This window comes from Lepisosteus oculatus, chromosome 13 (assembly GCF_040954835.1).
Source record: "Lepisosteus oculatus isolate fLepOcu1 chromosome 13, fLepOcu1.hap2, whole genome shotgun sequence".
Classification (NCBI taxonomy): domain Eukaryota; kingdom Metazoa; phylum Chordata; class Actinopteri; order Semionotiformes; family Lepisosteidae; genus Lepisosteus; species Lepisosteus oculatus.
In genome coordinates this window covers 25,917,990-25,931,195 of record NC_090708.1, presented here as the reverse complement: position 1 = coordinate 25,931,195, position 13,206 = coordinate 25,917,990, and the positions used below count along the sequence as shown (strand labels likewise).

Here is a 13,206-nt window from a genome sequence, read left to right as displayed (position 1 = left end):
GAGAGAAGACGGGGCCTGATTAATGCCCAAGGTAGCTGGAAAGTGCGCTGGCTTTTCTGAAGTCCTGGAGCTGGAATAGGAAGGACGGAAGGAGGTGAAAGAATCAGGAACGAGACTGGAAAGACTCCAGCAGTCTAAAGTGGGGGGAAAAATGAGATGCCGGCACCATTTTCCTCACAGTATGGTCAATGTGTTCTCACTTATTGCTTACCACAGCATTTCATTGACATTTTTAAAATTAACTCAAAAGCTAATATACCCACTCAGGAAAAGAGCCCTTGTTTTTTTTTTTTTAAACCAGAAACTGCTAAAAAGGAAACCGTATTTTCCTTTAAACCCATGTGACTGTATTTCCATGGCTGTAGTTGCCAGCCCACAAAGCCTGCGCTCCTGTCTGCTTGTGGTGATCACAGTGGCCATTTGTCCTCCTAAATATTATCAGGTGTTTCGTGGTGGTTTGGTATGTCTGCTCTGTCCCTATACCTGTACTGTTTTTTTTGTGTGTGTTTTGTTAAAACCCTTTTTTATTTTTAACACTCTGCTCTGCAAACATCCATCTATCCATTTTTAACTGCATTATTGCTGAGCCTATCCCAACAAGCAATGGGTGCAAGGCAAGATACACCCTAGACAGGACAACAGTCCATCACAGGGCAGAGAGACACAGGCACAGACAGTCACACCAGGGCTAATTCTGCCAATTTATGCACCAGTATGTCTTTGAACTGTGGGAGGACACTGGGGCACCAGGAAAAAAAACAACACATGAACATATGGAGAACATATAAACTCCACACAGACAGCACCCCGGGGATCAAACCCAGAGGCTCCAGCACTGCAAGTCAGCAAGGGCTAACCCCTGCACCACCATCCTGCCTCTATCTTTTCTATTAAAGCCTTCGTGAGCAGGAAGGGCCGTGTCACAACAGGGGGCCAAACTGTCTCAAAATCAAAAGCAATATTTCTATTGGATTCAAAGAGATGTATTCACAAACCTCTTTATTTACAGTCTGATTGGGCCACAACAGGTCACCGTAAGTTTCGTTGTCTCACTCTGTATCGCAAAACATGGCGCATACCTGGAATTTTTTGTTCTATTTTGTGATGTACATTTTTACATGGTTACTTTGTAGTGTACAGTACATATTACTTTTATTGCGCTTTGACGTGCACTCGTCAATGCTGACTCCTTCTAACCCAGAAATATGAAAATGGCCTTGCAGTTCCCCTTTCATTCAGCTGGTAAGGAAACTTCTCTCACACCTGTAGCTGATCTGCTGTATAGTAGGGCAGCTGGCGCATAATGACTATTGCTCATCATCAGAGCCGGCCCCTTTGCTAGGTGAGCTAGGCCACCGCTTAGGCTCCTTAAGGTGTATAACAGTTTTTTTAACCGCCACGTTTAATTGTGAACGAAAAATATCGATATACTGTAGCGTCTCTTTTTGTTGCTGCCGTGGATTATCCTAATGAAAGCTCGATGAAAAACTGACTACTCATAATCGAGTACGTTTCTGAAGCGCAGAAAAGAAGAGCGGGATAAGTGATCTCAAAACGGAGGTACTGTACGCCAAATCGAGTCATTACAATTGCATTGCATTTGCGAGTCTGTCAGATCCGTGTAAACAGCGAACGGTAGATGAGCCACATTTTCAATTGTACACATGCCGTGTGGGTCACCTGGCTAAAAATCAGCGCTACCGGGCCAAACAAAAGCATGAAAGCAAATGTGCAGTACAAACGTTCAGCAATTATACGTCATCGGCATTAAAACGCATCGGTTTCTTTGCGGTTTCTCCTGTATTTCATTAAATTGGGGGGTTGTAAAACCAGCCTGTAGCCTTTCGGATTGCTGTCACTCTTCCAGTGACGATTCCTTGCTACAAAGGTTTCAATGCAGTAATATCCAAGTTAAGATTTGCTATAGTTTGAAAGTAGCAGAGATCCTGTTTATTATTATTATTTGTTGTTAATGTTGCTATTAATGACTTCAATGTTAAAATATGTTAGTCTTGTGAAATGTGTGCTTCTTGTTCTTGTTTGGAACTTATGTGTTCCTCAAAGCTGGTTAATATGTTTTCTAGTTATATAATTAATTTATTTAATAGTTCTAAATAGTAAAATAAGCCTGTGCTGGGAGCTGATAATAGTAGTGTATCTAGAGGGGTTCCCCTTTCCAAGTCTTGCCTAGGACCCCCAAAAAGCTATTGTTGGCCCTGCTCGTTGCTCAGGTGAGAGCTGCACAGAATCTGAATGATTAAATTAAAAATCATGATGACAACACAGCCTAGTCTTAGAAGAACACTGGGCAATGTAGTGGGTTCTCTCCCAGTTTGACCTCATCCCCATGTATATGTACTTCCAGTTTTAGAATGCTCGGCCCTAAAGGGGAGCAGAAGATAAACAGTCAACTAACAATGTAAGAGAGTTTTAAAACACAGGACCCCAGCTGGGTGGTTTTGGATCAGTTCTAATTGTGAAACGTGAGAACAAGCCAGAACAGTCTATTAAGGTGAGGGTGTACTAGGAGTCTGTTACTGTAAGTTGAAAGTTTCTAAGCACAGAGGTTCTAATTAGTACTTGTAGTAATTACAAAGGAACAAGTAATAGGTTTGTTCCATGCTGAAAAAAAGAAGAAAGAAAACACAACGTTTTGGCCATGGAGCCTTCTTCAGGTGTGAGCACCTGAACTACTTGTAGTAATTGGGCTATTGAAGTGGTTATTAAGAGTCAGTACAGTATAACCAGGACTCAAAGATTCCATTAATCATCAAAAGACCAACAGGAACACTAGCACAGGGTGACTTTACACATGGTCATCTGCATTCAGTGAAAGTGGAAGCTCACTTGTCTGTTTCTGACTAGGAATCAGTTGCTTTTTGATAATGGATGGATTATTGAAGGTAAATGATATGAAGAATAATAAGAATGAGTTGTTCCATCTTAAATTATTTTATTGACAAAAAGACATTTACATCTCACTATACAAAAGGAACAAGGCCATACAATAATACATTAAGGACGACATAATTACATAAACTGCGTAAACATTTGCAGAACAAGGAACACACAATAAAGCATGAGACACGTTAAACACAAGGCTGGACAGAGAAGGTGTTTTCCTTAATGCTGTCAAATAAACCCTTTACAACATGACGCACCACACAAAATAGTAAACGTAATACTGAAATCAACTTGAACAACATGGTGTTACAACAGAGGATGGTAAAAAGTTTTTTAAAATTTGTCTCCTTTTTTTTTTTTGCTGAGCTCCAGTATCTTCACTTTGGTTTGCTGCAAGACCAAGGACAGACAGGAGGAATCAATCTGACCAATTGGGGGGGGGGGGTATTCAACCAAATTACAGGTGAACCAGTGACCCTTGTCCTCCTATTCATTCTCACACCTCCAGTGCAACCGCAAAGTACAAAGCAAGAAATTACATTAAGATACAGTAGTTCTTAACATTTGACTATGTTCCCTTCAAACACATTAAAAGAAATAAAAGTATTATTACAATAGGCACAAACAGATCAAATTAGATTGACACACTCTCCATTGTTCTGCAACAATGGGAGCTTTATCATCTGCCTCAAGTGTAACTGAACAGAAAACAGCACCTTATCAAACTTTAATAGAATAAAATAATCCCTCAGGGTCTTTCTGTGTTGGACATTCTCTTTAAGGAATCCATTGGAAATAAATCACCCAGGTTGCAGCTAAGCAAAACCATGCCTTTTGCCATTTAGCCAGAGCAAATCAGATAAAAAAGAGAGCTCTTCCTTTGCAAAATCACGTGCAGTAAGTGTTGAGATGCTGAGTTAATATGTTACACTGGCCAATCCACAAGTTGTGCCAAATGCCCAAATTAATATAAGACACAACATTTTTGGATTTTCCAGATTTTACCTTTCCCACTTGTAGGCAGGAAAATACTGCTGGAAAAACTAGTAGGAACAGAAGCACACATTGGGAATGAATGTGGTAACTTGGCACCTTTTTGAAAAGTGAGACCCAAACGTTTAGAAAAAAGTCTGCTGGAATACTGGTGGAGCGTTAAATTAAGTATCTCTGATGTGGGGACAAGATTGTACTGCTCCCTGAGTTGTCTGGTCTCTCTGCTGGGGCTCGATGTCACAGAATCTGGAGAGGTTCTTATATCCTGTAGAACCTCATTCTGTGTGGCTGCCTCTTACAGAAAAATGTTGAGTCCTGCCATGAGGCAGGTAAAAAATGAGAGAAAAGCCACAGTATTCCACAGCACTATTACATTTTACACAAACTGTAGATATGCAAGGATAGCAATTTTATACAGGTTTTGGATAGGACACCTCAGAAGTAACTTTCCCAGCAATTTTGTTGAAGCAGATATCCTGGCTTCTTTCAAGAAACAGTTGGATAAGATCCTCCAGTCAGGACATGAGTCACTACTTTACACAAAGGGTCGTGGGAGTATGGAACAAGCTACCCAGCCACATTTCCTGGTGTCTTTCCAGAAAGTGCTGGGTGAAAAGCTCAGGTGACATAATCAGATGTCTTAGAGGGACCTAGTGGCACTCTTATTTGTGACCTTTCGTACATTAATTCCTGCAGTTTATCTTTGTCCTGAATTTGGACCCAGTCTTAAATCTGGTATTAGCTTGCGGATACGTGTTTGCTGCCCTGAGCTGAGGTGACACTGACAATCTGGGAGCTGTGCATTAAAGTGCTCACAAATTAGACGGCCAATGTTTTTGGGTATGGACGTTTTGCATAAAATCATTTTAAAACCATTTTGCAAACAGAGATTATAGCCGCAACAATGAATCGTTTCCTATCACGTGCAGCCAATATTGATGGGATTTATAAAGGCACAGTAAACGATTGTTGCAAACCAATATGTATTTCATTTTAAAACACTTAACCTGATAAAAGTGCCCTTTGACCGAGCTGTAACACTCATTCACAAAAACGTTGCATTTAAAGAAGGAGACTCAGATAGACAAAACCCATCACCAAACTGAAAAATTAAATTAAAAACCACATTTGCTTACCATCTTTTGTTTAATTGTAGCCGTAGGCTGCCCATCTCCGTTTCTCACACTAAGCTTTCTCATGCTTTAATTGGTTTCTTTTTGACTTGTGATGGACTGCAGTATTTTTGGTTTGTGCTTTATAAATGCACATCTCTGTGCATGTACACCTTCATTCAGACACATTCTGTACACCCCACCGACACCAAAGGTTGCTAAATCAAGTCATGTGCAGCAAAGTAAAAATATATAATTACTGTTTTTCATACAATTTTTTCACAGATTCTGTGTAAGGACAGTTTAAAGCAATAGACAACCTACTGGAAATCACTACAGTAAGGCTTCAACAGCCTTACTTCAAGCCAGCTCATAACTAAGGCACGAAAAATAGATTTGGTTCCGATTAACAGCTCTGTAATTCAATACTTGAGAAAAAAAAGAAAAAACACAAAACAGGTCTGAAAAACAAGTCTGCTAAAAAAAACAACCTACTGTAGCAAACCATTCAACAAATTGATGTTACACGAAATTAATCTGAAAGCGTTTGTCAAAGTCAGCTTGTAAACCCTGCCTTGTAAATTACAGAAAACATATTTAACACTAAACACTTGGAAACACTGCACTGCGCTTATTTAAAAAAACACAGTAAAAAAAAAAGTGGATTTCTGCAAAATACAATTGCGCCACGTCCCTCCCAGTGCTAAACAGACACGAGCTCTTGAAACAGAACTTTACAGAGTTAGGACCGAAAATTCATCTGTCTCCAAAATAACGATGACCTCCACCAAGAAGAAACAACACCTCGTCTCTCGACAGGATTTTCTAATTCTTTACAAAAATATATGTGTAATTAAATAGCAAAATATACCTGTTTGAAATTGGGCAAGGGTGGGGTTCTCTCCAAACAGCATTCCTGTGAAACAAGCTCTTTCCTCTCCAGGCTCAAAGCTCCGAATCAAAGCCTGAGACCCAAGGCCTCTTCCATCTCTCCCAATTTTTCATTGTTTAAACAATGCAAGCCCCCAAGTACCCAGATGGCAAAATTAATATCAGACATTCTGGTTTGCTTTAGACATCCCCCCATACATTCTTGTGCTTGCCTCGAGGGGGAAGTCTTTCCCTTCCCTCCTGCACGAGATTCGAGAAAGTCTGCAGCTGTTCCAGGATGTGATTCTCCCTACGGCTTGACTACACACCTCTTCCAGGCCAGGAGACGGCTCCAAAGGCGTTCCTGCGTGAGGCCGAGCCCTCTCCTCAGAACCAGACTGACGCTTTCCCTTTCTCCTGGTCTGGAGCTGCCGGGAGAACACAGGAATGAATTAAACACACAGCAGAGTCAGAGGCAAGCTCTCTTTGCTGGAGTAAAATTAGTGAAGAACAACTAAAGAGTCCAATTGGGGACATGAACGAAAAAAATAAATAAAGAGGGGGGGGGGAATCAGTCATTAAATGTATTTGGAAGGTTTTTTTTTCTATACTTTAAATGAAAATTTCTTCATTTTGTTACTATGCAGAAGAGCAGTAATAGAGATTTGATTTGGAATATTTTCAATTCACACCTTTAAAAACGGTATTTATTTTATTTTAAGTGATTTTTTTCCCCACAGAGCAAATATAACCCCCCCCCCCAAAAAAAAAGAATAAAAAATGGTTTATAAATGTGCCTTTCAGAGGTTCAAACAGACCAGACATCAGGGAGCCTTAGAACTAGTTACAGAACAAGCTTACATTCATGTGTTACAGAACAGTTGCATACTTTCAGAAGCTGGTCAGTAAAATAACACATTTTCTGATTGGTTATATGTGTGTTTATTTGCTGTTGCATTGCAAATGAAGGGTTCACGTATTAATCCAAAATCTTTCCATTTTATGAATATTGTTGCATATTTGTAGGGTTTCAGCCTGTGCGTACTGGCCATTCTCGGTCAGTGCTGGGCAGCTGCCCTCACCTGTGTCAAAGCCCACGTCCACCGCCGTATGAAAGACAGCCGGCCAGGTCTGGGTGTGCGTGGGGGCGGGGTCCGGCTCGCTCTTTGTGACATCACAGTGGGGGGCGGGGTTGCAGGCGGGGTGCACGTTGGGCAGCAGCAGGGGGCCGTAGCGGGGATCCAGGGCGGAGCCGTGGGCGGGGTGCAGCATGGGATGGGCATGGGGGTGGGCCGGGTGGGCACGCCGGTGGTGCATGTGGGAGTAGACCTCGTGGACGTGGGGGTAGCCGGGGCTGGTGGGGGCCCCCAGCGGGTAGTGCCAGGAGTCGGGCACGGCAGGTGAATGGGGCAGTCCGTGACCCCCCCAGGCACTGCTCTCGGGAGAGTGGAACGCAGTGGCCGGGGAAAACTCGGCCTGGATGCCTGGGAGGCCAGGAGCGCTCTGGGAGTGGTAGGAGCTGTTCCAGAAAGAGGCTGGGAAACCCATGCACTGCCCACCAGACAGCGACCCTCCCTCTGTAACACAAGAGAGCACAGGGAATTAACACAAGGGGCTGAGGAGGAAGACTGAACACTGGCACTCTGGGACGAAGTGTTGGTCAATCAGACAGTTAAATATTTCAGCAGGTGACAATGTTCACGATTGTCAAATTCAAATTCAGGTTAAGGAAAATGCAGGACACTAAATCTATAAACCATTAAGCACCGGACCAATCTACAACTTTCTTAGATGTATTTTCTCTCTTATCGCCGACTGAAGAAAAGGTGCTTAATGGTCTTTCCTTTACTGAAAACTTAAATTGACTTTTTTTAAAATACATCATTTAAAAAAAGCTCAGGATTATTGTACATCAAAACGAACACAATTATTTTTCCATGTAACTTGGTTATTATCCTTACTAAGAAGAAAACACACTGGAAATATTGTTTCACTGGCCTCGATACAGTTTTTCCAGGAAATTATCTTGAGTTGTAATGACAGGAGCTTCATGGCATTTCATTTTGTATCCACCTCACAAAACATTCATCCGGAATCTTGCTAACTAGATTTTTGTCATTTGTATATACAGTATATAATGGTATACTGTATTACGATTTATTGAACATCAATGTCATTACTACAAGAGTATCAACAAAGAAAAAGCTAAAACACTACTAAGGCTAAAATTGTTTTGCTACATTCTTTCAAAGTTTAATCAACCTACAAGTAAAAAAATAATAATTTAAACAGTGATCCAAAAAATGACATTCCGCAAACTGGAGTCACAAAAAACAAACTCTACTGTACGTCTTGAGAGTAACGGTCGGTTTCTCACGATCTCTTTTCTCTCTTGAGTAACACTGCCGTCAAATCGAAAGTCAAAATACTCTGGACACGTTGGACTGCTTTGCACCGGAATTATGTCCAGTGAACTGCAAAGAGCTCATTGGAACCCCCAGTCTTCCTCATATAATACTATGAAAGGTTTAAGCACATTGTGACTCCTGTTCTTTCAGCTGCCCGGGTAATCTTTTTATTACCCCCAGCCTCTGCTCAGACAGCAGGCTAGTAAAATATTGCTTTCAACGATTTGACCTCAGCCTCCTTTTTCACTGTTAGCAGCAGAGAAGACTGGAGTGATGAACGGTGTTAGAATTTAACTTGAGAGACTATGGATTGACTGGGAAAAAGCTAGCAAGTAGAACAGGATGATTAGAGGATATTTGATGCCTCTGGATATTCCATATGTTTAAAAGACTAATATTCAGACAAGTTCTGCACAAGAAGTGTCATAGTCTTCAGTAATACAAAGACCATTAAGCACCATTTCTGCGGTCGGTGCCGAAAAGAGAAAATACATTTTAATCTTAAATGTCAGGTACCAGTTTACGGAGCAGAACCTCTTGCACTCCAAAGTTTTCCAAAGCAGTGGGCTTTTCCGATTCCCTCGGAAGACTCAAACCGCGAGCCTCTCACCTTTCCAGATGGAGCTGGCGGGGGTGCGGGCGGCCCTGGAGGCGGGGGTCCGGTCAGGGCTGAACCCGCCGGGCTGGCTGAGCGCGCGGGAGAAGTGCTGATCCACCACGTCCCCGATGTCCCCCCGGAAGTAAGTGAGGAGGACGCATCTGGAGCTGAGGTACTCCGTCTCGGCAGGCTGTGGCTCCTTCGCCTGCGCGCCCTCCCCTTCCCCCTCCTCCTCCTCCTCCCCCCGCTCTTCCTCCTCCTCCTCTTCCTCCCCCTGCGCCGGCTGCTTGGCCCGTGGCACGCGCACGTCCGGAGCGTCCTGCATCTTGCCGAAGGCGCCCAGCTTCTTCTGGAGAGAGAGGGAGAGAGGGGGCGTCAGAGAAGAGTGATACACGTGGCCACCGAGAGTGGGGCTGTTGCTGACGAAGACTTCCACACCGACTCGAACGAGGCAGGGTTCCCTTAATGAGAGCCCACAGGCTTGAGGGGGGTTGTAGCTGACCTCTACAACTACCCAGCCATAACCTTTGCTCCTAGTGTATTCAGTATCACCATCTACTGTGTACTCTCCTTGTGTATTCTCATTGTGTATATATTGTGTATTTTTTTTTGTTCTCGTCATTCTGTAAAGTGCTTTGAAAACCCACCTTTAAAGGCACTATATAAAATAACATTTATTATAATTAACAATCACATTATGGAATAGCGCACTACTTGAGCTATGCTGTCTCTTTACACATTGGATTACAGATGCCTCTTATTTTGCACACTACTAAGAGCAGTGCCCCTATGTATCCAGTCTATATCCAGTGTATTTTTCACTCACTTTTTGGCAATGGAAGTACTGCCCAGAATTCAGCATCTTCATACAGACTAGCAATATGCACAATGCACCGTGGATACTGTATATGTGTGTGAACACAAATGTGCTCAAACATGCAAGTGAAGGATAATTATTCTTAATGACCAATTCTTCAGTGCTATCCAGATCTTGATATCCCTGTCATTGTGGTACTGTGTATGGATTTTGGCTACTGCCTATAAGGTAATATAGACAGTCTTATGTCTAATATACAGTATGTCTATAATGGTTTTCAGATATGTAATCTGTGAGAAATGAAGGGGAAAAAATGATAAAAAACTAAACTTTTTATATTAGAATGATTTGGTTTCTTTGTTGCATATTGAGCTTTGTCGTATAGAAAGGATTAAAGCTTGTGAGGTTTTTTATTAGGATGATTCTGCACCAGAACTATTTTAGAACCATGCCAGAATTCTGTATGGTCCTGTAGATACTGAATACCAACTGTAAGATTAAGTTACTAATGAGCAGAAGTCTGAATAACAGTGGAATCTTATGGCCAAATAGACAAAAGAACCTTGAATGATACAATCATGAATCTAGGTTATTTTCTTGACATCTGATTTTCAAAAAACTGATTTCCCCTCTAAATTTAACCCTGGAATATATGCAACACATACTAATAATATTCAAATAATTATCTATTTTTGGAAAAATGCATTTAAAGGAAATCAGTACGTATGGATTATGAATGACATTTTTTCATTCCCCCTACTGACCTTACTAAATGAACAACGAAAAGACTTTTTCTCCCATTTTTCAATCCTGTATATGCTGTATGCTATGTAATATGTTCATCATACTGAATTGTACCAAACTATTTGTACAGTTTCCCTATAAGCCTTACATGGCAGAAGCTAAAGAAAGTCCAGAAATTGACTTTATGGCGAACACATAAGCCGGAATGTCTTAGAAACTTTCGGCTGCTTGAACAGCTCGCGATGTCAGCACTGGGAGCGATCTGTCAGCACCGCGGCCACACGAAATCCACGCCACGGCAAGCTCAGGCTCGCTGAGGAATTTCATTAACACTCGCCTTGAAGTTATTTAATTGAGACGCCCAGTTCTGCGCACAGATGTTTACAGGGCACTAGCCACATAGAGGAACGTCAGAGCCCTCGCAACAAGACTCCTGTCACATACCCCTCTACAAAATGAAATAACGAGCCCATATTTCATTCCGCACCTGCTCCGGAGAAAAGAACAGTACAAAAACAATAGTAAAACAGTCTTAAAATACAACATAAGGTTGTTTACAAGGTTAGCGCTAGAGAAGAGTTTTTGGAGAAGAGTCGCAAAGGGCGCAGCGATCAGACGGGACCCACCTGCTGCTGCTGATGGTGGTGGTGATGATGATGATGATGATAATATGCCGCCTTGTACGCCGCAGCCGCCGCTACCGCTGATGTCGATGAATACTGGTGAGCTCCATACGTCTGGTGATGATACATAACATCCAGACAACTCATCGCAGATCGGCCAGATAAGCTGGAGATGTAAAAATAAATAATAAAATACGGTAGCCTGCGCTCCTCAGACTCGGATAAACCCCTGTGTCAACATCCTCTCTATATAAACCTGCGGCAGGACAAAGACGCTTCGCCCGCAGTGAAAAGAGCGCTATTTGCATAAACACAAAAAGATCCCCATTGAAGTTATTTACCAGCAGCTCCGCTAATAGGATCAAGGAGTGGAAAACGAGCGCAGGCGAGTGCTCTGAACTCCTCTCGGGGAAGTTTTTTTGGGGGGGACTTGTGATTGGAGGGAAGTTTGCCACAGGCGTAAGCGGCGATTGGAGGAATTCGGTTGAGCGGTCCAAATGCCCTCCCTGCTCCTGTCATAAAACCAGTCGGGGAAGCCGGGTTGGAAGAGCATTTTGTGCTACTACTGAACAGGGCGCTACAGGAGTGCATCGTGAAGTCGGTTTTGCCCCTTTAGTGATCTGAAAATCCCCCCCCCGCAGCATCCGGCTGGACAGAGAGCAGCCACGTTCCCGGGTGGACGAGCCGCGGGAGCCGGTGTGCGGATGCTAAGCATTCCTAATGTAAAGCGCAATGATTTGGCTTGGGACGGGGAATTTGGCTGGAGCTGGCGGTTAAGAGAACGGGGACTGTGATTCCTATAGGCTGCCGTCATTTAGCGGCGAGAGCTACATGCCAGCGTCTTCAAAATATTTTACGAAATTTCTCGGCCTTTGCCAATAGTGCATTTTTTAAGGCTGAGAAATGTTTCCCAAAATAAAAGCTAGAATATTTTCACATCCTGTTTTTGACTTTCCAAGTAGTTCGTTGTTTATTTTAGAAGTCAGATCAAACTTGTTACTGTATATGTAAACTATGTGATCATGCCACTGATCCAACCCTTGTTAATGTAAGCATGATGTATTCTTTGCTGTCCGATATGTCTATTACTGTACATCTGTAAGGAAAGCTTTTTGCTAAAAAGTCTAATTTCCAGCTTCATCCACAGCTAAAATGCACCCACAAAGAAAATACTGTAAATTATTTAGATCATGAAGAAGGCCTTATTGTCACTTGTGCAATTTGCACAAAGACGAGAATGCTAAAGCACATTTAATAATAATAATAATAATAATAATTGCTTACACTTATTTAGCGCTTTTCTGGACACTCCACTCAAAGCGCTTTACAGGTAATGGGGACTCCCCTCCACCACCACCAATGTGCAGCATCCACCTGGATGATGCGACGGCAGCCATAGTGCGCCAGAACGCTCACCACACATCAGCTATCAGTGGGGAGGAGAGCAGAGTAATGTAGCTAATTCATAGATGGGGATTATTAGGAGGCCATGATTGGTAAGGGCCAATGGGAAATTTGGCCAGGAAGCCAGGGCTACACCCTTACTCTTTTCAACTCTTTTCGAGAAACGCCCTGGGATTTTTAATGACCACAGAGAGTCAGGACCTCGGTTTTACGTCTCATCCGAAGAACGGTGCCTGTTTACAGTATAGTGTCCCCATCATTATACTGGGGCATTAGGACCCACATGGACCGCAGGGTGAGTGCCCCCTGCTGGCCCCACTAACACCTCTTCCAGCAGCAACCTTCGTTTTTCCCTGGAGGAAAAACATTTCTAAAATGCGTTCTGCACTGCGCACCTTGCTCTCTGACAAAGCAACTTCAAACTTTCCAAAAGTCAGAGTGCAGCAAAAGAGCATTTGAGCGGCAAGATTATACCCGGGAATAGTCTTTCAGGCTCTCGCTGCCGTCACTCTGCCCACAGCTCGCTCTCTGCCTGTTCACCTGCTCCAAACTAATTATCTCCAGTCTCGCGTCACCTTCAGCCCATTCAGATACGTGAGTCAGGCTTCCTTGTAACGGAGGGCTTTCAAAGCAGGTGTCCCATACAGGGGATCAATGTGTGGGATATGCCTTTGGTACTTGTACATCTCTCTTCTTAAGACACTCTCTGACATCAGACAGTGCTCCTCTGTGC

At 42.9% G+C, this 13,206-nt stretch overlaps 1 protein-coding gene across 7 annotated transcripts in view; it reads right to left on the bottom strand.

Annotated features, from left to right (window-relative positions):
* vgll3 (vestigial-like family member 3) overlaps positions 1–11,641 on the bottom strand; it is a 31,921-nt gene extending 20,280 nt beyond the window's left edge. For 5 of the 7 annotated variants that reach the window (XR_011191442.1, XR_011191440.1, XR_011191444.1 and 2 more), the window contains exons 1-4: positions 11,073–11,641; positions 8,898–9,234; positions 6,962–7,456; positions 6,209–6,307 (exon numbers count right to left, since the gene is read on the bottom strand). Coding sequence is in view for 1 of the 7 variants with exons in the window: in XM_069197574.1 (XP_069053675.1) it covers positions 6,267–6,307; positions 6,962–7,456; positions 8,898–9,234; positions 11,073–11,216 (1,017 nt within the window). In the remaining 6 variants the exon portion in view is untranslated. Of the gene's footprint in view, positions 1–2,942; positions 6,308–6,961; positions 7,457–8,897; positions 9,235–11,072 lie in introns of those variants that run through there. The other 2 variants (XR_011191443.1, XM_069197574.1) reach the window with 2 other exon arrangements.
* Between the last annotated feature and the right edge of the window lie 1,565 nt (positions 11,642–13,206).